General features: G+C 39.6%; 1 protein-coding gene across 1 annotated transcript in view; it reads right to left on the reverse strand.

Moving 5' to 3' along the window:
* Positions 1–786: 786 nt before the first annotated feature.
* Positions 787–23,637, reverse strand: part of EGLN1 (egl-9 family hypoxia inducible factor 1) — a 32,464-nt gene continuing 9,613 nt past the window's right edge. The window contains exons 2-5 of the mRNA XM_057407038.1: positions 5,945–6,064; positions 4,591–4,727; positions 3,067–3,134; positions 787–990 (exon numbers count right to left, since the gene is read on the reverse strand). Coding sequence (XP_057263021.1) covers positions 926–990; positions 3,067–3,134; positions 4,591–4,727; positions 5,945–6,064 — 390 coding nt within the window. The 3' untranslated portion in view covers positions 787–925. The remainder of the gene's footprint in view (positions 991–3,066; positions 3,135–4,590; positions 4,728–5,944; positions 6,065–23,637) is intronic.

Below are 23,637 nucleotides of genomic sequence, written 5' to 3' on the forward strand. Positions count from 1 at the left end.
TCACTTAAAAAAAAAAACCAAAACAAAAACCAACCCACAAAATAAAACAACAAAAAAATAAAAAGGCAAACAAAACAAAAACATCCCCTAAACTAAAATAAAACAAAGAGACAGAAACTTCCCCTCTGTGGATCCAACATACAAAACCACAAACTGAATGTTACTAATAGCGAGACACTGATTTGCTTCTGTTAATAAGGTTCAGGAGGACACAGTCAAAACAAAAAAACAATACAGCAGCAATCTTTAAAAGTTAAGATTAGTGTGAGATATGATATAAAACAATCAGGTTTTTAGCTGGTAATTAAAGTGCTCCTTTTCTGACTTAAGGTGTAAAGAAAATTAAAGTGATTATCAGTTACTGGCAACCCTTACATTAAATTAGGTCTTCAATGGCAGAGGAGAACGGTATGAACAGTTTTACAAAAATAGATCCATGTTATTTTGGAGAATACTGTAATTTTTTTTTTTTTCAGTTTTTCTTTTTTTTTTTTTTTTTTTTTAAGACTCAATTTTGATTAACTGTACCTGGTCATACAAAAATTACCCAAAATTCAAACTTTTAGCATATAAAAAAAGGGAGTGATGAATTGGATTCAGCTGGATGACAGGTCTGGCAAAATATAAGGATGGACAAATTCTATGTAGGGCACTTATTTATGTCCAGATGCATATGTTGTTTCTTACTGATTGCTTATCTTCTTCACATAAGCAGTCACAGGCCTGGAGTCACAATCACATAGTACAATGCTTCAGCAGTCAAAGAACCTTCTATTTGATGCAACATTGAAACACTGTTTGCTTCTTTATTAAAATGTTGGTTTGTTGTTGATTTTCCTTTATCTTGTTATTCACATTCAAAAGTTAATAGATAGCATCAAGATTTCTCAGGGAGAATAGCAAGGGGAGTTGCTAAATCAAAGGCTTATAAAACGTCTTTCCCAACTGAGTCAGAAGGTTTATTAAGTTCAACCCTCACACCTTTTTCACCTGTAGAAATATGAAAAGGAAATTGGCATTATTTTTCAGCATTTATTGAAGTACAGTCTACAGAATTGTTACATGACTTTCAAGATCAGTTTTAAGAGAGCACTTTGAAAATTATCTAGTATAAATGATCTAGCAAGACAGGTATTTTTGTATACATGCTCTGTATCCTGTGCTGCGTAAAGTTAACAAGCTGCGTAAAGTTACTCATCATCTCTGAAAGTAGGCATGTATATTTGGCTGCCCAAGTATAAAACTGGATACTTCACATCACAAATGCAGTCCTGCAGCTCATCATCTCAGCCTTTATAAAGGTAAGCTTTAAGAACAGCCAATTGAGAATGTGAGGGGGTATCCTCCATTATTTTGTATCAGAATATCTGGAGTTTCTGGGTATTTATCTTTGTAAAGAAATTCTGAGGAATGATTAAAGTGAACCATTCCCTTTGAATTGCTGCTAAAAAAAAACAATGCCCGAACCACCAGCCAACCCACACCTCCTTTTTTAATATACATTGACCAAGGTAACTTCAGGTACCCCCACATAAAAGCTTTACTATCAAAACATCAACAGACACAGTATTCCATATTCAAGAAAAAGTCAAACAGATTCTGCATGCCTTTAGACACTAAGCCAGAAATTCTTAGTTTCCTCTTTCATAACATTTTATTCTATAATTTCATGTTTTATTTTCAGTAGAAAATAGAAGGCATCTTGCAGTTTCTGCTGCACACACAGAGCAAAGAATGCAATTTTAATTGCAAATGAAAACTGGTATCACCACAATGTGGTATCATAAATCAGTTACAGGGCATACTGATACTGAAACTTAAACAACCTTTCCAACCCAGCCTTCCTTCCTTAACTGCCTGCAGTTTAGGGGGAAACTGGAGAAGGAGGGAGGCCAGAGGGAGCACCTTCTCTGCAGGCAGACACAAGCCTGCACTCTCTCGGGAAGAGCAGCAGCTGAAGCTGGGCAGACACAATCAGAACAACTCTGATCCAGTAAGGCTGGCTCCAGGAGCTGTGTGGTCACACACATGTGACACGAAGGCTGACTTACAGACAGACAGGCTTCCTGCAGAGACCAGGTGGGAGATATCCAGCATTCCTGAGTGTATGGGAAGATCACCGTGCCTTGCTGTCACCTGCTGAGCTGGAGCTGAGGGACCCCTGTCTTTCTTCACAAGCCCTCCAGGAGCTGCACTACTCTTGCTATTCTCAGAACACACAAAGTCACAGGGGAACTGCAGCCTCTGCAGCCACTAGATAGCTCTGGGGCTAGTCATGAGTTTCAGATGTCTAACAGCAATGAATGGAAGTATCATTCCGAAATCACTGCCACGTCTTCAACATCATCAGTTTCAGAGCTCTTGATGAAACCATGGAGAAACTGGCCCTGTGCATGTGTGCACTTGCAGTATACATGATTTTACTTTATTTTTAAACTGTGGTAACAAACACAGAATCATGCTGGCAATTACAAGCATGACAGAAGTCCTCGGCCATTTCTCCTTATAATGCTAATTTGAACAGGAAAATTAGATCAACTTCCTCTTGAGGGAGAAGCCAGAAAAGGAAAACAGATGCTAGATACGTGAAATTGGAAATAGAGGAAGTAACTCCATTCTTTGATTCCAGATTTTAATTTTAGGCTTTTGTTTTTCCAATATAGAGATCCTAGTCCAGTTAAGTCGTATTCACTTGTTGAATTACTATATTCCACCAAAACTATTCCCAGGACTCTCAGTTCTGCAGTGCCCCACTGTCTCTGGAATATTTATCCTCCACACCCACTAGGGAGACAAAACCAGGGGGAGGCTGTATCCTCCATATGAAAATACTGAGCAGTCTCAGAGGAAGTGTGAGCAGGACAAGGCACTGACCTGGATTTCCCAAGTCACTGCCTAGCAGCTCAACCACTGGGTCACCTTCCCTGTAAAACCTGACTTTGAATTACACTGGTCTTCTCTCCTTTTTTGTGTACAGAGTAGGCCAGAGGCTGGAGGATTTCTTAGCTATTCTTCCATTAAACAAAACAAAACCAAACCAACACAGAAGGTATTAAAAGAGATTACCTGTTAGATATTTTACTTTAGCTCGTGCTCGTTCATCTGCATCAAAATACCACACTGTTATTGCGTACCTAGGGAAATGAAAGGAAAAAGAACTCCTGAACTATGAAGAAAAAAAAAACAGTGAAACACTTCACATAAAATACAATCTAAAAGAGATGATACTTCTGCAGTCTGACAGAGGAAATACTTCATAAAGCAAAAAGCAAGCAGTTGGTTTGGTAGTTTGCGGTTATTTTGTGTGTATATGTGTGTGTGCACATTTCCCATCAGTAGGTACTGCCTGAAGAGTCATCAGAAGGGTGACACTGATGGTGTAAAGTTTATGCTTCTTTTTCCTGGTGTGTTGCTATTATGGCTCTTGCCCAGAAGCTGTGATGTAATCTCTGTCCCCATTACCTTGTCCTGTGACCTCATCTTTCACTCTACTTGCCCAAGTCCATCACTGAGATACACTACAACAACCTATTCTTTTCTTTTCCCACATTTGACATAAAGGAACAGTAACTACCCCTTCTTAAACAGCTCCTCTGATTTTTCTACTGCCCGTAGAGGATTTAAATGTGAAATGCCAGCTAGGGAGGAAAAAAACTTTAAGGAGCTTTAGTAAATGCATCTCACCCTCTGAATCTGCTCAGAGCACAAAGGGGGAGGGGAGAGCAGTACAGCCTCTTGAAAGGCTGCAAGAGGACATGCAGCTTCAAGTTACTTCTTGCAAAGGTACTCGCATTATTTCACAGTTCCAGTGTTCCGTGCTCTAGCCACCCAAACGTGTTGCAACTTGGGCAACAGGAAGTCTGGATCAACAAATCCAATGATTTACCTATTAATGCTACCTGGAACCCCCACTCACTGCCCACAGGTGGGGGCACTGAATGCAGGTACCTTTAGCATCATCGACTGCCCTACAATGAGGGACAAAAGAGGTATCAAGCTCCACCTGTGACTCAGACTGGGAGCAACTCCTCTAATACTCCAGAGAAAGAAAAGATTCCAGTAACAATGGTCTTTTCTGCCCCACAGCCCTCTTCCAATTCCCAAACTAGAATGTGGTGGCTTGGTTTGTAAATGATTAGGGACAGAAAGCTGAAGTACCTACTCAATCTTCCACTAACACAATAAGGTGCTAAGGACAAAGGGAAGGGAGTGTAAAGCCATTACAGAGAAATGGTGAAGACAACACCCCTTGGCTAAGGTAGGATCTGCTTATGGCTCTGTGTGCTCCTACTCAGTTCTGCCAAGTACACACATAGAAACTTCTGGCGCTTCCAGTCCTCCCTCCTACCCACCCTACAGGATGTTTTCTCCAAAATACAGGATCAGACATCAGTACAAACTCAGCAGCACGACAGACACCTAACCAATCAGTAGAAATAAACCCCTTCTTGTCATACCGCAACTTGAACTGTACATGAGAGGACCTGGGAGCAGGTCATAGTTCATAGTGTCACTTGTTTCTCATTAGAATTTGCTCATTTCTCAATAGAAAAAACATCAGGCAATATAGAGAGAGTTAATTAGTCTTACCTTGTAGCATATGCTGGCTGTACTTCATGAGGGTTGCGGCGATCAGACCAGAAGAATAGCAGTCTATCGAATTTGGGTTCAATATCAGCGAATTGGGCTTTACCTTCTGGGAATATCCGGAGGATGCCTCCACTTACCTAGAAATTAAGTATTTAAAACCAGTGCTCTAAGACAACGCTTCACTGCATGTTCAGGTACCGAGTATCACATTTGAAAATATTTCGGACACTTGGAACTGAAATGAAAACCTTTATCAGATGCTACAGAAATTATGCATCTACGGCTCTTCTGTCAACACATTTAATTTAGCAAAATCTTTTACATGTTTTTAACTGAGTAATTTCAGAATGCTTGAAAATATTAAACCTCTATTAATGTTTAAGCAAAAGTTGTGGGTTTTGACTGCTTGGGATTTAGCTCTCACAGTTATTGTGAAAATGCAGTTTTCTTGACTTTTATGCTCTATTACACATTCTTTTTCCCATGGAAAAAAAACAACCCATAAATCAACTAAAAATGCCTCAAAGCTGCATTTTAAGATGTTTAGTCCAAACAGTCCACTTATATGTGAAGACGCCGCTGTGGCAAAAAAGGCTAGTAATTTATTCTCTAATTGCAGGATCAAATTTGACATTTCAAAAAGCAAGTCAGAAACAGAAAGCGCCAAGTTCATCCATCTCTGTCTCAGCTTTCTCATCCACCAGTTTTATGTGAGTGTTATCAGCCTCACTGTCCCATCCAGCTCTTACAAGAAAGGGACAGCACTCAAGAGAAAAAAAAAAACGGGGGAAGAAAACTTCTCAGCTGCAGCCTGTGTTACTGTGTTATCCATATCTGGTGCAATCAATTGACAGAAACGGACTGTTTACGAGCTCTTCCACATGTTACACTTTCCAAGCACGACACAAGTATCAGAAGATTTATCTTTTTTATATACAGTGAGAATAAACTTCTCCATAGCTAACTGCACAGCCATCAAGGAATAAACAAAGCCATCTTTGCATTACTCATCCTTTTAACACAGCCATTTAGCTACATCCATTCTTTCAATCCACCTAATTCCACTGACTGGCTAGGAAAATCCATATTAAAAAGCTACGTTACCATGGTCACTACATTTATGGAGAGTTTTGAGTCACTGGTAGTAAATTCTTAGACCACTTTAACTAAATCCTTATCTATTCTACACCCTGTGTCTACAACGGTACAAAGACTTGTGCTGCTTTAAACTATACTGATATAGCATTAACCACAACACTTGGCACAGAAACAAGGCCATGAACAAAGACCTGTGGCAAAGGTGTATTAGCAAGCATGTTAAAAAAAAAAGTTATAGAAAGTAATTACTGCATACCTTGGCATCCCAGTCTTTATTAAGATAATATATACATGTAACACATCTTCCATCTCCATTTGGATTATCAACATGGCGCACGTATCCTGTTCCATTGCCTGGATAACAAGCCACCATAGCCTAGAGTCAAAGAATCGAACATGGTAATTAGTTTTACCTGTGTGAAGGAAGAAGTCTGTATTTTATCTGTATAAATTCATAAGTAGTTCATACACAAGCAACAGAAAAATTAAGTTACAAATAATGGGAAAGAATTCTTTTATCTGTCCTTTCCTTCTAGTTAAGAAACCGGTTTTGAACAGAGATGTCTACAACAAAGGCACGAAACACACAGAGAGGAACACTGTTAATTAAGGTATGGAAGGTGGGGCTGCTCCATATTGTGGTTAATCCTTCAGACTTCCCTCCCTTGAATGAAACACAAGAAAGGAAAAACGTCTTGTGTATAATAAAGCAGTATGTGCTTCTCCTTGTGATAAGAATACCTATTTTCCAGACTCAAGTTCACAGACAGCTATCCTTTTGTCTTACACACCACCCCCCTCATCCCTCCCCTCCGTGTTTCCAATGTAAAGAATTTCTCCTCTTCAAAAAGTAGCAAACTATTTTTAGGAGACTTTTTAGACAGACCATTAGCCCATCTTACCAATCACTCCAATTACATTCTTAGGCTTGTGTTTTGTCCTGTACATAGGAGGCCTTTGAACCTTTGTTGAAACAAGCCTACATGTACAACAAAAACATCCTTTTTAGTCAAGAAGTGAGAAATTGAAAACAGACACCGAACAGTAATCTGCAATAACCTTCTGACATCAAACGATTCCCAGTACAGTAATACATTTAACTTCCCATGCTGCACTTAGCCCAGCTGACTTGAAAGACCTCTAGAAGGTGATTTGGTTTCTGAGTCTTCAGACATGCGGATGTGCGTGTGACACAAACCGGCCATGCTCACGGGTGGCCTGATGAGCTTGATTAGCTATTAATTCACATGGCCTGTTTGTCGTATGGCAGATCCCCGGATCTTTATGCATTTGCTGGAAATAGGAATCATTTCAGCTTTTTGAAAGAGATCAAAGTTTTCCAGGTCAAGTCATCCACTGCCACCGCAGTGCTCAGATGACTGCCGCAACAACAGCCTTTTAAACACAACCATTCCTGTCTCAGTTTAGCCCTGGACCTCTGGATTGCAAACTCTTTCACCTCTCAAGTAAAATATAAAAAATAAACAAACAACCCCCTCAAATAAATACACAGAAATATTATTTATTCAGAAATATTTTTCCCAATATAGTGTGTACTGTGAAAATATAACCCATCAGTTTAAAAGTGTTTCAGATCAACTGTTTCAGTTCACTTTTTGCTTTCTAGTGGTAATTTTAAGTTTATCCCCTCTAAATGCTAACAAATGAAGCTTTCCACAGTTTGCATTACTTGGAAGAAACTGTGCTTTGAGCAGGGTGGGGAATAGTTTAAAGTACCTGCAGTTCAATCAGCAAAATATTTGTATGTTGCCTACAAGCAGAGTGGGTTTTGCTATAGCAGCAGTTTAAAATCTCTATTTCCACATACTCTATTAAGAGAAGAAGCAATTTTCTGGTAAATCCTAGGCAGAAATCAGAATGTATTACCTGCCAAATAATAGCACTGTGGTTATTAAAAAAAAACTCTAAAAATCAAGCCAATCTTCATTTACACAAAATATAAACAAGTACACTGCATGGAAAGTACTCAAAACTATAAAACTCAAATATACTTGCAATTTGGAGATTAGGTACTTCTCAATCTCTTTACTGTAATTGTAGCATAGTCATCATTATAGGTCTCACATTATGTAAACATATTACATGTATCAAGTTATGTGACCTAATATTTGGCAAAGTCATTACTTATCAGTTTTGCTGCAGGAAGATAAACCCACAAAAATCAAAACAGTGAGTTAAAGATACCAAATAATGTAATACGGGTTCTGTAATTTCCTTTCTTATAGAGAAAAAAGGAACAAAAGCAAAGCTGGGCTGGAAGAGGAAGGTATTTGGTTTCCATTGAAAAACCAACCCTCTTGAAAAAAGTCCCATACACCACATAAACCCTATCAAGCTCTCACGGAGCAAGGATAGTGCTGAAAGCAGATCCAGGTCCAATCTTGTAACAGCATTCCTAATGACTGGAAAGTTTTAATGAAAGGGATTTTGATGAGAAGTATCATATAAATTAAACCCTGACATTAACTGTTGATCAACTTCTGCATGAACCAGCTACTAAAACTCATTCAGAATGAGGAAAACATTGAGACCAAGTAGCTAGAGCAACAAAAATTCTCACTGAAATCACAAGGAGTTAGCCCTAGATATGAAAGATCTGCCATTGAGCTAAACAAAACGTGTTCGAAGTTTATGGCAGCTCCCAGGTCTCTCTGGCTAACACAGGACTGCTGGGTTGGGGTTTTGTTTTTTTTCTCCCCCAAGGGCACACTTGTTTGTCTGTTGCTCAAAAAATAATTTTGCAGTTAGAGAAGCATAAATTTGCATCCTATTGCTAGAGTTTCATTTATAAGGTACTGGAATGGGTATTTGCTGTCTTTGCTGAAAGGAAAATCAAGAAAAGAATCCTTAACATCAACACTGCTACAGAGAAAGAGCATCAGCACCATTTTTTGGAAGGTCTGGGGAAATACCAGTTATCATTAATTTCATATAAAGAGCACCCATACTCAATGTCAGAAGCATTTCATACAATCATTTGAATCTGAAATACTGTCAATGTTTTAAAAAAGCCCTTGTTTTTGACTTTAGACTTGACTGAAACTTCTGCTATCATCTACTGCAAGAGACGAAAAACAGTTCTGCTGCGATAACTTATCTAATATATATTTGTTATAACAGTAAGAATGACTCAGCCTTTAGCTCCAAATTGGAAAGCAAACAAACTTGCAAAGTGGCTGGTGTAGCATAATATACATTGCTTTTGCCAGTCAGTGTGACCATTCCCTTTTGCCGGTTGAAGTATGATAAGGAAAATCATAATTTACAGGAGCTGGGAAATATATTGCTTTGTTAAAGAACATGAAGTCAGTTTGTGTCAAACTGTCATGTACCGTGAGATTACCAACATGGAAAGGACAAAAAAGTAGCTCGGGTACGAAGTCATATACTTTTGTTACCGTTGTTTTAACATTTTACAGGATGAGTAAGCAAGCAAATACATGTATGCAAACAGAGCGAAAAATCTGAGGGTTGCTGCTTTTTGGTGTTTGCTTAAACACTGTTAATGGCAGTGGAGAGAACCAGGCATTTGAGACCAGAATGTTCAAGATTCCTTAATATTTTAGGCCATGAACGATAAAGTTGTTAGCTCTCCAAAACAAAGAGCTACCTGTCTCATCAGTTCTGCCATAAAAGTAACTGATGAATTGAACTCAATGCATAACTTGCATTTTCGTAAGAGATAAGGAGCTCTCCCTTTTTATGCTTCCTGGGCATTACAATTTTTAAGTATTGAGTAATCTTTAAATTTCTGCAAAGAATATATTTAAGTCACATAGTGGATTTGTTCACCCACTGGACTCCTCTGCAAACACTCTTAATATTAACCTTCTTTAACCCAAGAACATTCTCTTTTTTGTCCGAGTACTCATGCCTAGTACATGAGCGCTGTCCTAAGATACCCTCTGGAATTCATGAGTAATCAAGAAAGCATGAAAGAGCTCTCCCCACTCTGCAATCCACCCAATCCTATCAAATCCAAGTATTCACACACTTAAGAAGCTGCTGATTGCTCTTTCACATACAGACCTTCTACTTGCAAATGTTTAACTCTAGAAAATTAACTTTAGGCCATCAGCCCAAATGAGTACATGAACAGAACAACTAATTGAAACCAGTTTTTTTGCTAAACATCAGCATCCTTAGTATGTCAGCCGTAACTCTAATTTACCATTAAATGCACAAAGGTAACATCAGAGGGAACAATCCACTCACATACAATTTTGTTTACTATGTAAAGAGGCATCAGCTAAGACATCAACCCTGGGAGATGCAACACATCATGATTTCATGTGGGAGTAGCCTCAACAAGAGAAGTTTGACAGCCTCACCCACATATGCATGTAAAGAAGGAAGACTTGCAGGTAAAGAGACGGAAGCTTTTCTCTCTCTATCCATTCCTCTCACAGCTGGACACCTGCAAGTCTAGGTATTGTTCCTTAAAAACAGGGAAGCAATAATAGCAAGCTCTTAAGAAAGAGGGGAAAACACCAGTTATATGACAACGTAAAATTCCTCAAAGGGGAAAAAAAAATCCCAAATCCCAAATAAAATGGAGAGAGGACATGTATTTTGTCATAATAATTTATTAATGTAAAATAACTATTGTTTAGCTCAGATTAAAGAAAGCTGCATCAGTCAAGGAGATGTCAGTTTTGCTGTTTGCTGAAGGAACTGCAAATCTCAGTGAGCAAAACAAGATGTCTAAATGCAAGACCAATGACTTCCTACCAAAATTTATCAGATGCTCTCACAAAGACTTCACTGGAAATCCTTGGTATGGGTCATCTAACAGGCTATTCAAAGAACAAAAAAAAAAAACAAAACAAAAAACCCACACACCACTGGAATGAAGAACCAAATAAAACAAAAAGAAAATTCTGACCTGTCCCTGTTTGCTCCATCTGTGATGCATTTCTAGTTCAAGAATTCATTCATCTGGGACAAACAACGGTCCTGACAAAATACACTGCAGCTTAAGGATGTAACAGCCTAAGATTTTCACAAGATGTACAAAACAACAGTCAAATTGAAGGAAGGTCGTATTGGTACTACCTTGTGCGAGGAGCACCAAGATTACCGATTTAAACATGCTAATGTGGTACAACGTGACTTGAATTCTTAACTTTTCTCCTGTAAATTCTTCAGAGACAGACACTTGCAACAGAAAGAAAATATCAATGGGGAGAAATTCCTGTCAGGCTTACCCAAAACAGAGAAAGCTGAAAGGGGTAAAATAAACTTTATGGGACACAGCTAATCCAAGTATTTCCACAGTAGCTTTCATCTGAGTAAAACTTTATGCCAATATCCTCCACAATCCAGTAAGCAAGTCTGGAGAACTATGTTTTCACACACAAGTCAACACTGTGACACTAGAAAAGCTGGAGAGAATTATCATCCGCTGCAAAGATTCCCTCATTAAAAATCCATGCCTTGCAATCATCGTCAACTGGAGAATCTGCAAGAGGAAAGCAAACTACTACAGATGGGCTTATAAATTAAACAACGCAGTAGTTAACAAGTCTCCAAGAGAGAATGGAAATTGTAAATTTGAGTTAGAAGCTAACATAAAGAAGAGAGTGACACATTGCAGCAGCTTTGAAAAATTATCTTAAGCGCTCTCTCCTAAGTCACCACTACAGCCACTCAATTTGTCCACTAGGCAAGGCAGTTATGAGGTATTATTTTCTGCTGCATCTTTCTCTGTAGCCATGGTAAACAGCTAGGTGCAGAGCAAAAAAAAAAAAAACAAAACAGAAACAGAAAAAAAAAACCAAACAGAAAAACAAACAAAAAAAAAGCCCCCAAACCAACAACAACAACAAGAAAAAAACCAACCCAAAACCAACCAACCAAACAAAAACACAGAACAAAAACCCCTCATTACTTCACACACCAGCTATCTGGCTTATCTACTGGCAAGCACAAGCTGCTCTTCTAGGAAAAAACAACTGGAGGCAAGGACAACAAGCGTAAGTCACCCCTCTCTTGTGGCTGTTGAAGGTAGCAACAGAAGTTCTAACAGAAACACAGGCTTGGAAAAGCTGCCAGCTCTTGAGCTGGCAAAGGGAAGACAAACTGAACTGCAAACAGAGATGAAAAATTAACTCAGGAAGGGAGAAGGAAAAACTGAGAGATGACATAGCTGCTTACACTATAAATAGAAACAGCACACAGCTATGTACATGGATTGTATCTTCCACGACCTTCTAGGGAGTTCAGAAACTAAGAACCTGACCTATCTCACTCCTTCCCAGCCTTTCAGTGCAATGGCCAATGCAAGATTTCTGCTTGCTTTGATAGAACATTTCACATGCTTACAAACTCAAGCAACATAACGTTCCATCAAATGTTTGGTGCAACAGATTAATATTTCTACTACATTGCTTACTTCTAACTTGCCAATCAGCTTTGTCAACATAGCAGGCTCGGCAGCAGGTTCTTTAACTTCAAATTAGGTCATGACTTTACCCTTGTGTTCAGTTTCACATGGCATGTCCCTGCTTACAACATTCCCTTCACAAATCCTAATAACTAACACAAATTGGAAGACAGAAACTTTCATGTTATTTCAGTGGCTGTGGTGAGCCCAACATTCCAGGGCTACAAGATCCACACAGAATTTGGATCCAAACTCCCCCTTTACTGTTCAATTTTAACTGTGCTCAACAGCAACATCACACAAAGCTGATTTCCAAGTATCGTTCCTGTCATTCATGCATGCACATAGGCTCTAAAAAATGTTCATGAGCTCTTGAGTTGCTGAAGAAATATGCATATGGATTTGGATAATCCATTAGCCCTTCCAAATGGCACAAGGAAAAACTCAGAACTCCAATTGCTCAAGTCCGATATTCAGAAAATGACTAAATGTGAGATGTGCTCACACTTTGATAAATGTATCTAATAAATAAAAAACTTGCATAGAATAGAGAAGTTCTCATGAAACTATCAAGTAGGAGCCATTAACCAAGGGGAGATCGTGGCAATTCTCAGAGCAGGGACAAAAGGCACGTCTCCTGCACAGAGGCTAAGGAAACCAGGGCAATCAGAGAAACACAACAGGTGACCTGGTTTCAGTGACTGAAACCAGAATTATAGACAGACATAACAGGAAGACCTAAAACCACACTTCCTAATTCCCACCTTAAGTCCTGCAGCTCCCACTGCTACTAAACTGAGATAGCAGCACTTAAACATTAAGGAGGTTCTCCCTGCTCTCCTGTATCTGAGCTTGTAAAGTTACAAGACTCAAATCTCCAAAGGCAAAGAGATCACCAAGTCAGCTTACAAGCTACAGGGGGGTAAAAATGAAGATTGTTTCTTCTTTAATAGTTAACACACACACATTTTCCAGGCTGCTAGCCAAACTAGGTACAACAAGCTTATTCTCAAAATTGTACCAGCTTAAAGGTGCTGGTTTAAAACTGAATCAGTGAAACCAGTGCAAACACCCAAAGGCCTTCAATCTTATGAATGCCTAGCTTCCATTAACATAATATAACTGCTTATTATGAAAATAAATCTGGGTTCAAATCTAAAAAAATGTATAGAGAGCTGTGCATTGACTTAAATATTAAGATATTAAGAAAAGATAAAGTTTATCTAACACATCTCTGAATATAAGCAATGTCTTCCATGCCTAAACCACCCGCATTCCCCCAACAAAAAAGTATGAGCACATCCAAGCTATGTTAGTGTTTCAAAGCACTAATAGCTCCCCCTAAGGTTCAACATGACATTTTCTGATGGTTTCAACATCAAAGCCTACTACAAACTTAAAAAAAAGTCAATAACCTAGAACAGAAAAAAAAAAATAAAAAATATCCCACAGAGATATCTAATGGAGGCTTCCCAAAGAAGGCAGACAAAAAGCACTATCACCAGGGGCAGAAAGTTCTGTCTCTCAAAAGCCTAGGAGCAAATACAACACCTGATTTCACAGCTGAGAAGGATTTAAAGCATACTTTGTGTCAGCCTAAATCTGTCTAAATTACGATGAAGTTGACCAATACATTTCAGATTCAAACAACCGTTGAATAAAGAAAAATGTGATGTGTTTGCAGAACTGGCTGGCCTCCATGGATAACTCCCTGCTCCCTCCAAGAGGAGCAGACTGGTGACTCAGTGTTTTGGCACTGTACAAGAATTTGACAGAGAAGTAAGTCAATCAACACAAATTTTAAGAGTCTGTTTTTAATTTAACACCATAAATGCTTTGAAATGAATAATACTACTTAGAAAATAAGTACTTTCAAACTTTCTTTTCCCCTGAGTTGGTGCAGAACGTTCTGCTCTCACATGAGACTAGTCAACTTACTAGGTTCATCACTAACCATTCGGAAAGAAAACAGAGAAGAAACGTCTTTAAGAACTAAAAATAACAAAACACTAAACCAAATTACAACAGTGCACTAATATAGTAAGAAGTCTCATTCAGCAATATCACTTAAAATACATTCTAACAGTAGTTTGTGCACACCAGATTTCCAGAGCCAACCACATGACATTAACAGGCACACTGACAGATTATACGCGAACAGTGGATTTGTTTAATTGTGCAAGATCTACAGGATAAACTGAACTTGCATTACATTAAATATAAAGCATGCACACCAGCCCAAACTTCACAGCTGGAGACTTCTTATTATTCTCAATACCAGAAGCTAAGGAGGAAGGAAGCTTAAGTATTACAGGTGGGCAAGGGGGTGACTGGTTTTCGGTTTATTTTTAAACAAAACCTCACTGTAATATCTATGAAATGGCTGAGAGGTTTGCCATTTAAAAAAAATATCATTCATCATCACTACCATTCTCCCCCCAAAACTATACATACTGAGAAGCCTGGAAATATTCCCTATAGAAGGTAAGACACTAAGTAAATACTAGGAGATGTGCGTGCGTAAAAAGAACTAATTTTAGTTATTTCATTTATTTCTTAAAACTGTAATTTTGTTTCTGTTTTATGGAGCAAAATAACCATGTAACTGAAACGTAGCTTATAAGACAGAGATATTTATACAAACTTGAATTATGCACAACTGCATAGTAATAAGATGGCATGTTCAGTACTATGGTTAGCCAGATATTTGATGGTACTTGTGTACTGTAGATATCTTAAGGTTAATGTATCTACATGCACATTTACTGAAGTGCCCAAGTCAAGGTCTCAGATTTTAACCACAGAAGGATTTACTGCTTTAAACAGTATGTTGAGGAAAATTACTTTTAAGATATTTTTAATGGTATTTGCAAGGGGGCACACATGGTTCAGCATGCCCACAGCATTCCAAACCTGACACCATACACCACAGCATTCACTCCTACTAAGAGTCCATACAGTTTTTTGAAAATATTTATAAATAAAAAAAAAAAAAAAACACAAGTAACTATGCACTGAAATGCTAATAGAGAATGGGCTGCTTTAACTCATATTAACACTGCACAGAAGTCTGACTAAGGTTTAAAGCCAAACAGCAACAAACAGCCTGTAGTAACTTTCAAGTCATCTACAATTTAAATCCAAGAAATGCTGACTCTGCCCATGCTGCTTTTGATGGGTTTTCATATAAACTGCCTCCATCCAAGCCCTTCTTTACAATCCCACTATCACACTGTAATAAGGCCTCTCTCTCAGATGGTATAAACAACACTTGGGGTTTTTTTGGTTTTAGCCAGATCACCCAATGTATCCAAGTTCAAACGTAAACAGGCATTATACAAATCTACTGGTGTTGCAGCTGTGCTGGACTCCCACCAGTGCTTGGGGAAAGCCTTGAGGAACAGCAGTGGCCATGCACAGCTAAAGGAGGACTATAAAACCAGCAGGAGCAGGACTGCTGACGTTGGCATGCAAGTCAGGAAAGCGATTCCAAAACCCACCCCTTCTATGAATGTCCCAGCACAACCAGCCACGTTATTTCAGGTTAAAGAGGCATTCAGCTGCTTGGTGAAACTCCTGAGGAGAGCGGCTCAGGAATGTGATGTATTTGCTTTAGGAGTACATGGCCATGTGAGCACAAGAAGGATCTGAATGTACCCAACACTAACTCCAGGCAGTGACAAACACCTGAGGAAACTGCCTGTCCTCGCCTAGCTCTACAGATTTAAACTCATGGCAACAAGAAGATCATCTTTAGATTAGGACCTACTGCAGAGAGCAGAGCTCCTTGGTGCTGCTCCAACAAGCCTTTTCCCACTCTCCCATGGGTCACAACCACTTATGCCCCAAGAGACCAGCATGATGGAAAAAAACACATCAGCCTCATGCCTTGGGAAAAATAAAGCATGCTGCATTATAAGCCATCAACTGATTAAAGGAACCCCATCTAGTTTGCTCCAAGTCCATTTACACTTGGCATTAGGAAACTGCTACAAAAACAAGCAGTCCAGGCAAAAAACTTACCTACTTTCCTTCTTGCTACTATTTCAATGATAAAAATCATATTTTATATATTCATCAAATTTATTCACCTTTCCTAAAAGGCAAGTAGGCTTCTCCAGAGACGGCCCCTTTTCTGTGAACTACTAAAAAACCCACTTACGCAATCTGCAAAGGCTCCTGTCAATCAACATTGCTATGACTGTCTGTAACTCACTATCATGGTTAGAAGTAGGATGCTAACCTCAAACTCCAAATTTACCACTAAAAATCAGGAGGCAGAACCCAAACTCCACACAAAGCAATAAGGTAAGACACAAAGCAATAAGGTAAGCAGAAAAAGGCAGAGTGTACAAAATCAGATGGGAACAAGAAGGAAATCTCCCTGAAACAATGTTTCACTGAATTTTTTTACCTCTTTCAAGGCATTCAGAAGAGCGCAGAACCAGGACGTCTCCACAGATGCTCAGGGAAAGTTAGAAATCTAACACCAGCTGAGAGCATGCAGCTACTGATTACATACCCTTAAACCTTCATAAAAGCACTGTCTTTAGTGACAAAAGGAAGCACACACCCCACCCAGAAATGATGTATTTCAAGACAGGACACGCACACCTCATTCTCTCATGTTCCTGTAGAAAAATTTTCCTGTATGTCCTCAAAAATCAAGTCAGCAGGAATTTTTCTGGTAAATCAATGGACAGGTAAGGCTTTACAATCTATCATACTCACTGGAGAGAGACTGCAGGGATTAGCAGTAGTAGCATAGATCAGAGGAGTCATGTCAGACCGTAAGGAGTGTTCCGCAGGACATATTTATACAACCTTCATGGAGATTTATTTTCCAAAGTTTCATTTTTCAAAGCCTGGTGCCATCTTTAAGTTGTGACAAAAGAAAAGGGGGAGGGGGGAAATAACAGATGAAAAACTGAACCTGTGCCTTAGTCTGCAAACTCCCTGAAACAACTCAAGGACACGAGCTCATCATCATCTTAAACAACAGCAGTGGAAATTACTGATAGACAGATGATGTATAATGAAACGAAAGGAAGATAAGACGCAGACCCCAAAAGGAATAACAGCACTGACAAAAGTCTGCATTACCAAAAGGCGGAAAATAATGCTGAGTACCTTGAGAATGAAGGAACAAGTGGAACAACAATCAATTCTGCAAAATATGAGATTCCAGATTTCTATACAAAAAAAATCAATGACAGGCAATCACCTCAGATTCCAGGGCTGGCAGAAATATATTTTTCAGCCATAGACATATTCTAAAACTAAATTTCTACATCATTACCAAAATAAATGACAGATCTTCTAAAACATGTGCCTATTACTGTATACTAACAGTCGATAATAGTTTCTGGAGACAGCATATCAGGAAGTTAACTGTGGGCAGTCAACTGATTTACTAACTTCTACTACGTATAGTAGATAGCCCTGTATCTTTACACTAAGGATGTTACAGTTTGAGATGCGCAGCTGAAGAGGAAAACCAATTTTGAAGCCAGAGAAAGGCTGAAGAGCAAGGAAAAGGAGGTGCAGGTAAGGACCAGTGGACAGCAGAGGCGCTTGTCAACCATGTGCTGTGATAATGAAGGGAACAAGTTCCACAGCATGGGCTTTAATTGTGACTGCCCTGCTGCTAACCCCATGAAATCAAGCTGCAAGCACTAATGACTAAGATACCCCATCAGGCCTCAGCTATAATTGCTTTTCTGTGTCCTCCAGTCCCTTAATCAACCGCAGGACAAAACATCTCAGACAGCGGAGGCTACTCTCAGCACACAGAATTGCCACTGAAAAGAAAAAAGGCACCGCTCTGTGTACAACACAGTACCATCCTGCTCATATCCACCCACTGGGCACAGAAGGCTGCTCACCTCATCTGTCTCCCAGATAAAATGTTCACATGGAGTGGCCCTGAAAGAAGCTAACTGTCTCTATGTCTCTGAATGGCATCTCTGCTTTCAAGTGTATTGACTGGTGCTCCAGCCTGGCACACACAGAGACCCTAAAGTGCCTGTAAAAAGGCCATAATATATTTTATTTCCAGGATCAATACAAGCAGTGCTATGCAGCTACCAATAAGATGACTGAAAGGTATTCCAGAAAACAAGAATTTAATTCCTCTGTAAAGGCACCGTTAATTAAGGCTTCCCAAGCCAAGATAACCTTTACTGCCAAATGAAGGCCTGATGATGAAAAACTGTGTAAAAGATTTTTCAAAGGGGAAATCTCAAAGGCACTCCATCTTCCCCTCATTGGTAAATTCTGTTCCCCACTGAGCCACTGCAGAATTCCATCATTCCCTCTAGGAAGCTGTACCCAAACGGGGGTGGGGAAGGAAAAACAATTTCACTCAAAGGCAGTTTTCTCCGGGGCTTTACTATGGAGCTGTTACTAGCTGAACTGTGGAAGCCGAAGCCTCAATGGCGAGGAAAGATCATTTGTTACTTGCTTTGTCTTTCAATGGGTGTGTACCTTCCAAGTAGCAGGATGCAAGTACAGAAAGAGTAAAAGGCTAAGTCAGAAACAACACCCCCGCAACAGTCATGTTGCTGTGTGAGAAAGCTAAACATAAAGCTAGTTGACAGTACCTTAATCTACATTTCTTGTTCTGCAGAGGAATATTACTTTCCATGTTTACAAGGCTCTTTACAAAGTTACACGACTAAACAGGCAAAAATAATACGTTTATCTTATTACCTATATAGCTTACAATATAACTGTGGCATAGCCTTTGGCTCAAGAGAGAGACCACTCCCATTTTCTATTTTCACTAAGGAAAATGACAAAGTCAGGACTCCAGACTAGGAACTCCTGTGTTGTTCTTGAGTCTTTGCCAGGTGTTAGGAGGCCTTCGGGAGTCACTGCATGTCATTTTCTCCAAGCTATAATGGAGATTCAATAAAAATGTTCTCAAAGCATTATTTTTAATGCAAAAATTAGAAATGTTTAAGTGTAAAGCATTTTAAGCACAGATCTTACTTCCAAGGCATTCTAACGTACTGGAAAGGGCACAGCAAAGAGCAATAAAACAGTAAATTGCAGTAAATTTCACTACAGCAAACTAATCTACTTTCAGTGAAAAATGGAGTTACCAGCAGGGTCCCCACAGGACCTGTACTCTTCCTCTGTGACCTGGGAAAAGCGGGTGAGCATAAGAGGGTCAGTGTTTACATGCAATACTGAAGTATGGTGCATAACCCATCCTACCCCTGACTAGGATGTATAAAGGTGCAGAAAAGTGCACAGAAGACTTAAACAATGCCAAGTGCCTGGTCAGTGAAACGGCAGGTGAAATTCAGGAAAGATTAAGTGCAAAGGAATACCATCTGGAACAGAAAAAAAGCCTTCTTATACAGTGATGTCCTCTAAACTGGATAGCATCACTTAGAAAATAAATGCACTAAGTACAGGTCATTCTCCTAAGACCATTATCTCAGCAGAGGCAACTAAACTGTTATAAATCACTAGGCAGGGAAAGGCAACACAGAGTACATCACTATGCCAGCATACAAATTCATTATGTACTTCTACTTTAAATCCTGTGCTTCTGGTACCTTGAAGAGGGATTAGCAGAAACAGAAAAGCTGCACAGAAGGGCAGCAGGAATGACCAGAAATGTGGAACAGTACCCATCCGAAGAGACACTAAAAAGACTACAATCTTTCAGTTTAGCAGGGAAAGAATATCAAATGAAAAATGTATGGAAGCAAACGGCAGACTTTTAAACCATAAAAAGTGAAGCTACCAGGAAATTAGTTTTCACAATACAGAGTCCAGGAGACACTGAAATCACCAGGCAGTAGGTTTTAAACAAAAGGAAGTTCCTTTTCCATCTAATCAAACTGCAGGACTCATTGTTACAGGATATTGCAGAGGCCAAAAGTACAAACTGCTTTTAAAACAAGATTACATAAATTAATGGCAACTATGTCCATCCATCTGTGTGTATTACAAGCAATGGTCCAGATGCAAGCTCTGATTGAGACAGTTCTTGAACTTAACAGAAAGTAGATGGTATATAACAGCATCAGTTTATACAAATTTCAAAGCTTGATATATACACCAATTACTGAAACAGATAAATACTTATGTGAAACAGAGATGACTGATAAGGAAAACTGTCTAGCAAACATAAGAAGGCAACTTGATAAAAACTGAAACTAATTAATCAAGAGTGCAAAAATGGCCTAAGTTCTGAGCAAAGCTGGTCACCCGCACTGGAACATGTTACAGCTGGTTTGTACTTTGTTATCACTGCATTTTTATTTGCATTTTGTTTTTATAGTAAGACTGGGTACTTTTCAAAAAAAGCACAGCTTTATAACGTATAATTCAAGGATGGTCTGGCATCCAGTTCATACAGAAGGTCACTTCAGATGAGCACAACTCTATCTGGCTTCAATTTGTGACTAGATACAGGTCACAGATGGTCAAACTGGCATCTCCAGAGAGGCAGGCAGCTCTTATCTTTCAAATGCAGTACTCGCAGAGGAGAGCTCAACAGGTTGCCTGCAGCTGCTGAATACCTGTCAGAGAGCAGCAACTGAGGCAAGCCTAACCCTCTGCACCCTTGCGGGGGCACCTGGTGCTGCTTCCTCCTTCCCTCTTTTCCCTTCTCAACCTGAAGTGGTGGGCAAAGGAGCTCACTACTGCAGACTGAGGTCGCCAGGGGAGCACAGGCAGGAGAAAAGCGGGCAAGAGTAGCAACGACATGTGGGGAATACAGATGAAAGAAAATGGCTAGAAGATAAACAGGGGGCAAGGAGTGTAACTTGAGAGCTGCAGGCTTTTGATTTATACAAGAGTCTGACAAAACATACAAGCTTGATTCTCACCTGTCCAAAGGTTCCCTCCTCACATTTCTTTGAAACTTTTTAATGTTAAGCAGGTGACATTTTTCTTAAGTAAAATTAGAATGTCTGAAAATAATCTTATGTAGATGCTTGTTACAAAATTTGCTATATAATGTAAAAAAAAGTATGACAAATATTAAAGCAAAGCACTTTTTGTGGGTTTTCTTCTGACACTTTCCTCTCTGTCTAGCAAAGAAAGGATAGCTATCCCTGGTGCACTCTGCCTTTTCACTATAGAAGAGGTCCCAAAATCATACGTAACTTTAAAATAATTTTGGAGAGAAAGTATGACTCAGCCCCCAGTAATTTTAATTGATTTTAATTTCTTAAACTTTTGCTTAGATCAGTCTTGTGAAGTGTGCACATGCTTCAAATCAGCAAACTATCCTAGGACAGGTCTCCATAATGGACATATGCACATAGGAACTGTAAAACAGGCAACATAGGAGAAAACAATGAAAAGGCAGCAGCACAGACTATATAGTACAAGCGACCACCTGGATGAACAAGAGAGATCCAACTATTTCAAACTATTACATATCTGACCACAACCTTGCTTTGAGAAACAACCAACCACTAGTAGGAAGGCGGGCTTCTCGTCACTTCACTCAGAGATGCAATAAGCAGGACTTTCTATTGACTGTACCATTACTGGAAAAACAAGAATTTTGATAACTACAAAAATTGGCTTGTTTTGTATCTCCTCCACTCCAAACTGGAGTGTTTGTTTTCTCCATAGGAGGGATGAGGATGGCAGGCACCTCTGGACATGTAGTCCAGCCCCTTGCTCAGAGCACATTGGGTGACCAGGGACTGGGTTTCAAAGATCTCCAAGATGGAGACTCCACAACCTCCCTGAAAACCTGCTTCTCCATTTTCCTTCACAGTGGAAAAAGCATTTCTTAAGTTTAAATGGTGTTTCTTGCATTTCAGGGTGCCCACTGCTTCATCCCTGGACACTGCTGAGAAGAGCCTGACTTCCCCTTCATGACTCCCCCACCAGGTATCTGTACACACTGGTACAGTCCCCCTGTGCCTTCTCCTCTCCAGCATAAATAGCCCCAGCTCTCTCAGCCTCTCCCCGTATGACCTGAAAAAACAAATCCACTATCATGAAGAGTGCTACTGACTGACTGATGCTCTGTCATATCAGGGCTAAAGGAGACACAAATAAGCTTAAGCCAGAAGCATGATTAGCCAATGTCTATTTCACTGGGCATCATACAATATGCCAGCTGAAAAAGAGTCAGTTTAAGAGGCCTTTATCAACTGGCCACAGCTTCCTTTCTCACAGCAACAAGGCTGCGTGCCAGCTGCCTGAACAACAATGCAGCAACTGCTGGAACTGGAAGGGCCCGATGCCTTCAGCCAAGCACAGACCACACGCTGTCTGAATACAGCAGAAGCTGTTGAGGAAGCTTGGTGCCCACAGTGAGGGTGAGCTGCTTGAACAGGACAAAGAGCAAGAAAGATATATTAATAACCATCTATAAACTGCTTTGGAAACCTTTCACATGCTGCATCCCTGGACTCTGTCACAGTGCAGGAACTTAAACATATAAGGATTTCTGCCACAAAATTAGTATGGACCAAGGTTCTGCCCCACAGCAATTTAAATTCTACATTATCACAACAGTCAGGTTAGCCTATTATTGTAACTTTTTTGTTTAATTTGACTAGTAACTTTAGGACTGTTCTAACCATATAGCTGCAGCCTGCTGAACAAACTACGCAAGCAGGAAGATAACAGACCATGGCATGCCAGAAGGTCAGCAAGCCACAGCAAGATCATGCCCAGCAGAGAAACCTACAGCCTCTGCTACTTCACCCAGAATTTTGAGCCATCAACAAAACAAAGTGATGCCAATCAACAGTACAAGCTCTTGCAGTAAACAGATTTAAAATACCTTTACATTAAAACAAAACAAAAAACAGACCAAAAATAAACAAAACAAAAAAAGGCAAGTACGTATAAACTCCTCATGTCTTCAATGATTTATTGCATTTTAAAACTTCTCACAGTCATCTGACAACCAATGCAACAATTTCTCCACCCCATTAGAACCAAAAGGGACAACAACTTCCTGAACTCCCTCACTGTGTTCACCTTTGTATCATTTTCAACATAATGCTTGTTTTTGCTGAAACAAGGCAAAGCAGTCCCACACTCTGTTCTCAGAGTGGCATGCTGGGGCCACAGAGCAGTATTTCCTCGAAGTCACACATCATTCGTACAGTCCAGAATGCCTTCATGGTCAAACTACACGCTCTGAGTTGGTCTGACCCTAAATTAATGTGTAAAATTAGGTATAAAATAGTATATTTTGTTAGGCCTGATCAACTGCTTTACAGGTACAGCCTTCATCTCTTTGTTGCAGCACTATGCATGCAACGTAAACATAACTGCCTTATCTTCACACACAACATCCATATAGACGTGCAGGCACACACATTTCTACCCAATTCCTACTTCTAACATTATATGCTAACAAAAATAATCTTGAGTAGTTTTAAGCTAAATACCAAAGAACAAGTAAGTCTTCAAGTGCAAGCAGCTGTTACATGCATAAAAGCATTGCTCTGTTTTTGAGAGATACTGTCCTGGAACAGGGAGTGAATTCGCTTTCGACCTGAAGCTTATGACTGCCACTTACAAGCTAATTCTGGCACAGGCCT

The sequence above is a fragment of the Pezoporus wallicus genome, unplaced genomic scaffold, assembly GCF_028554395.1.
Source record: "Pezoporus wallicus isolate ANWC-B61680 ecotype Strahan unplaced genomic scaffold, APGP_CSIRO_Pwel_v1 scaffold_6362, whole genome shotgun sequence".
Taxonomy (NCBI): Eukaryota; Metazoa; Chordata; class Aves; order Psittaciformes; family Psittacidae; genus Pezoporus; species Pezoporus wallicus.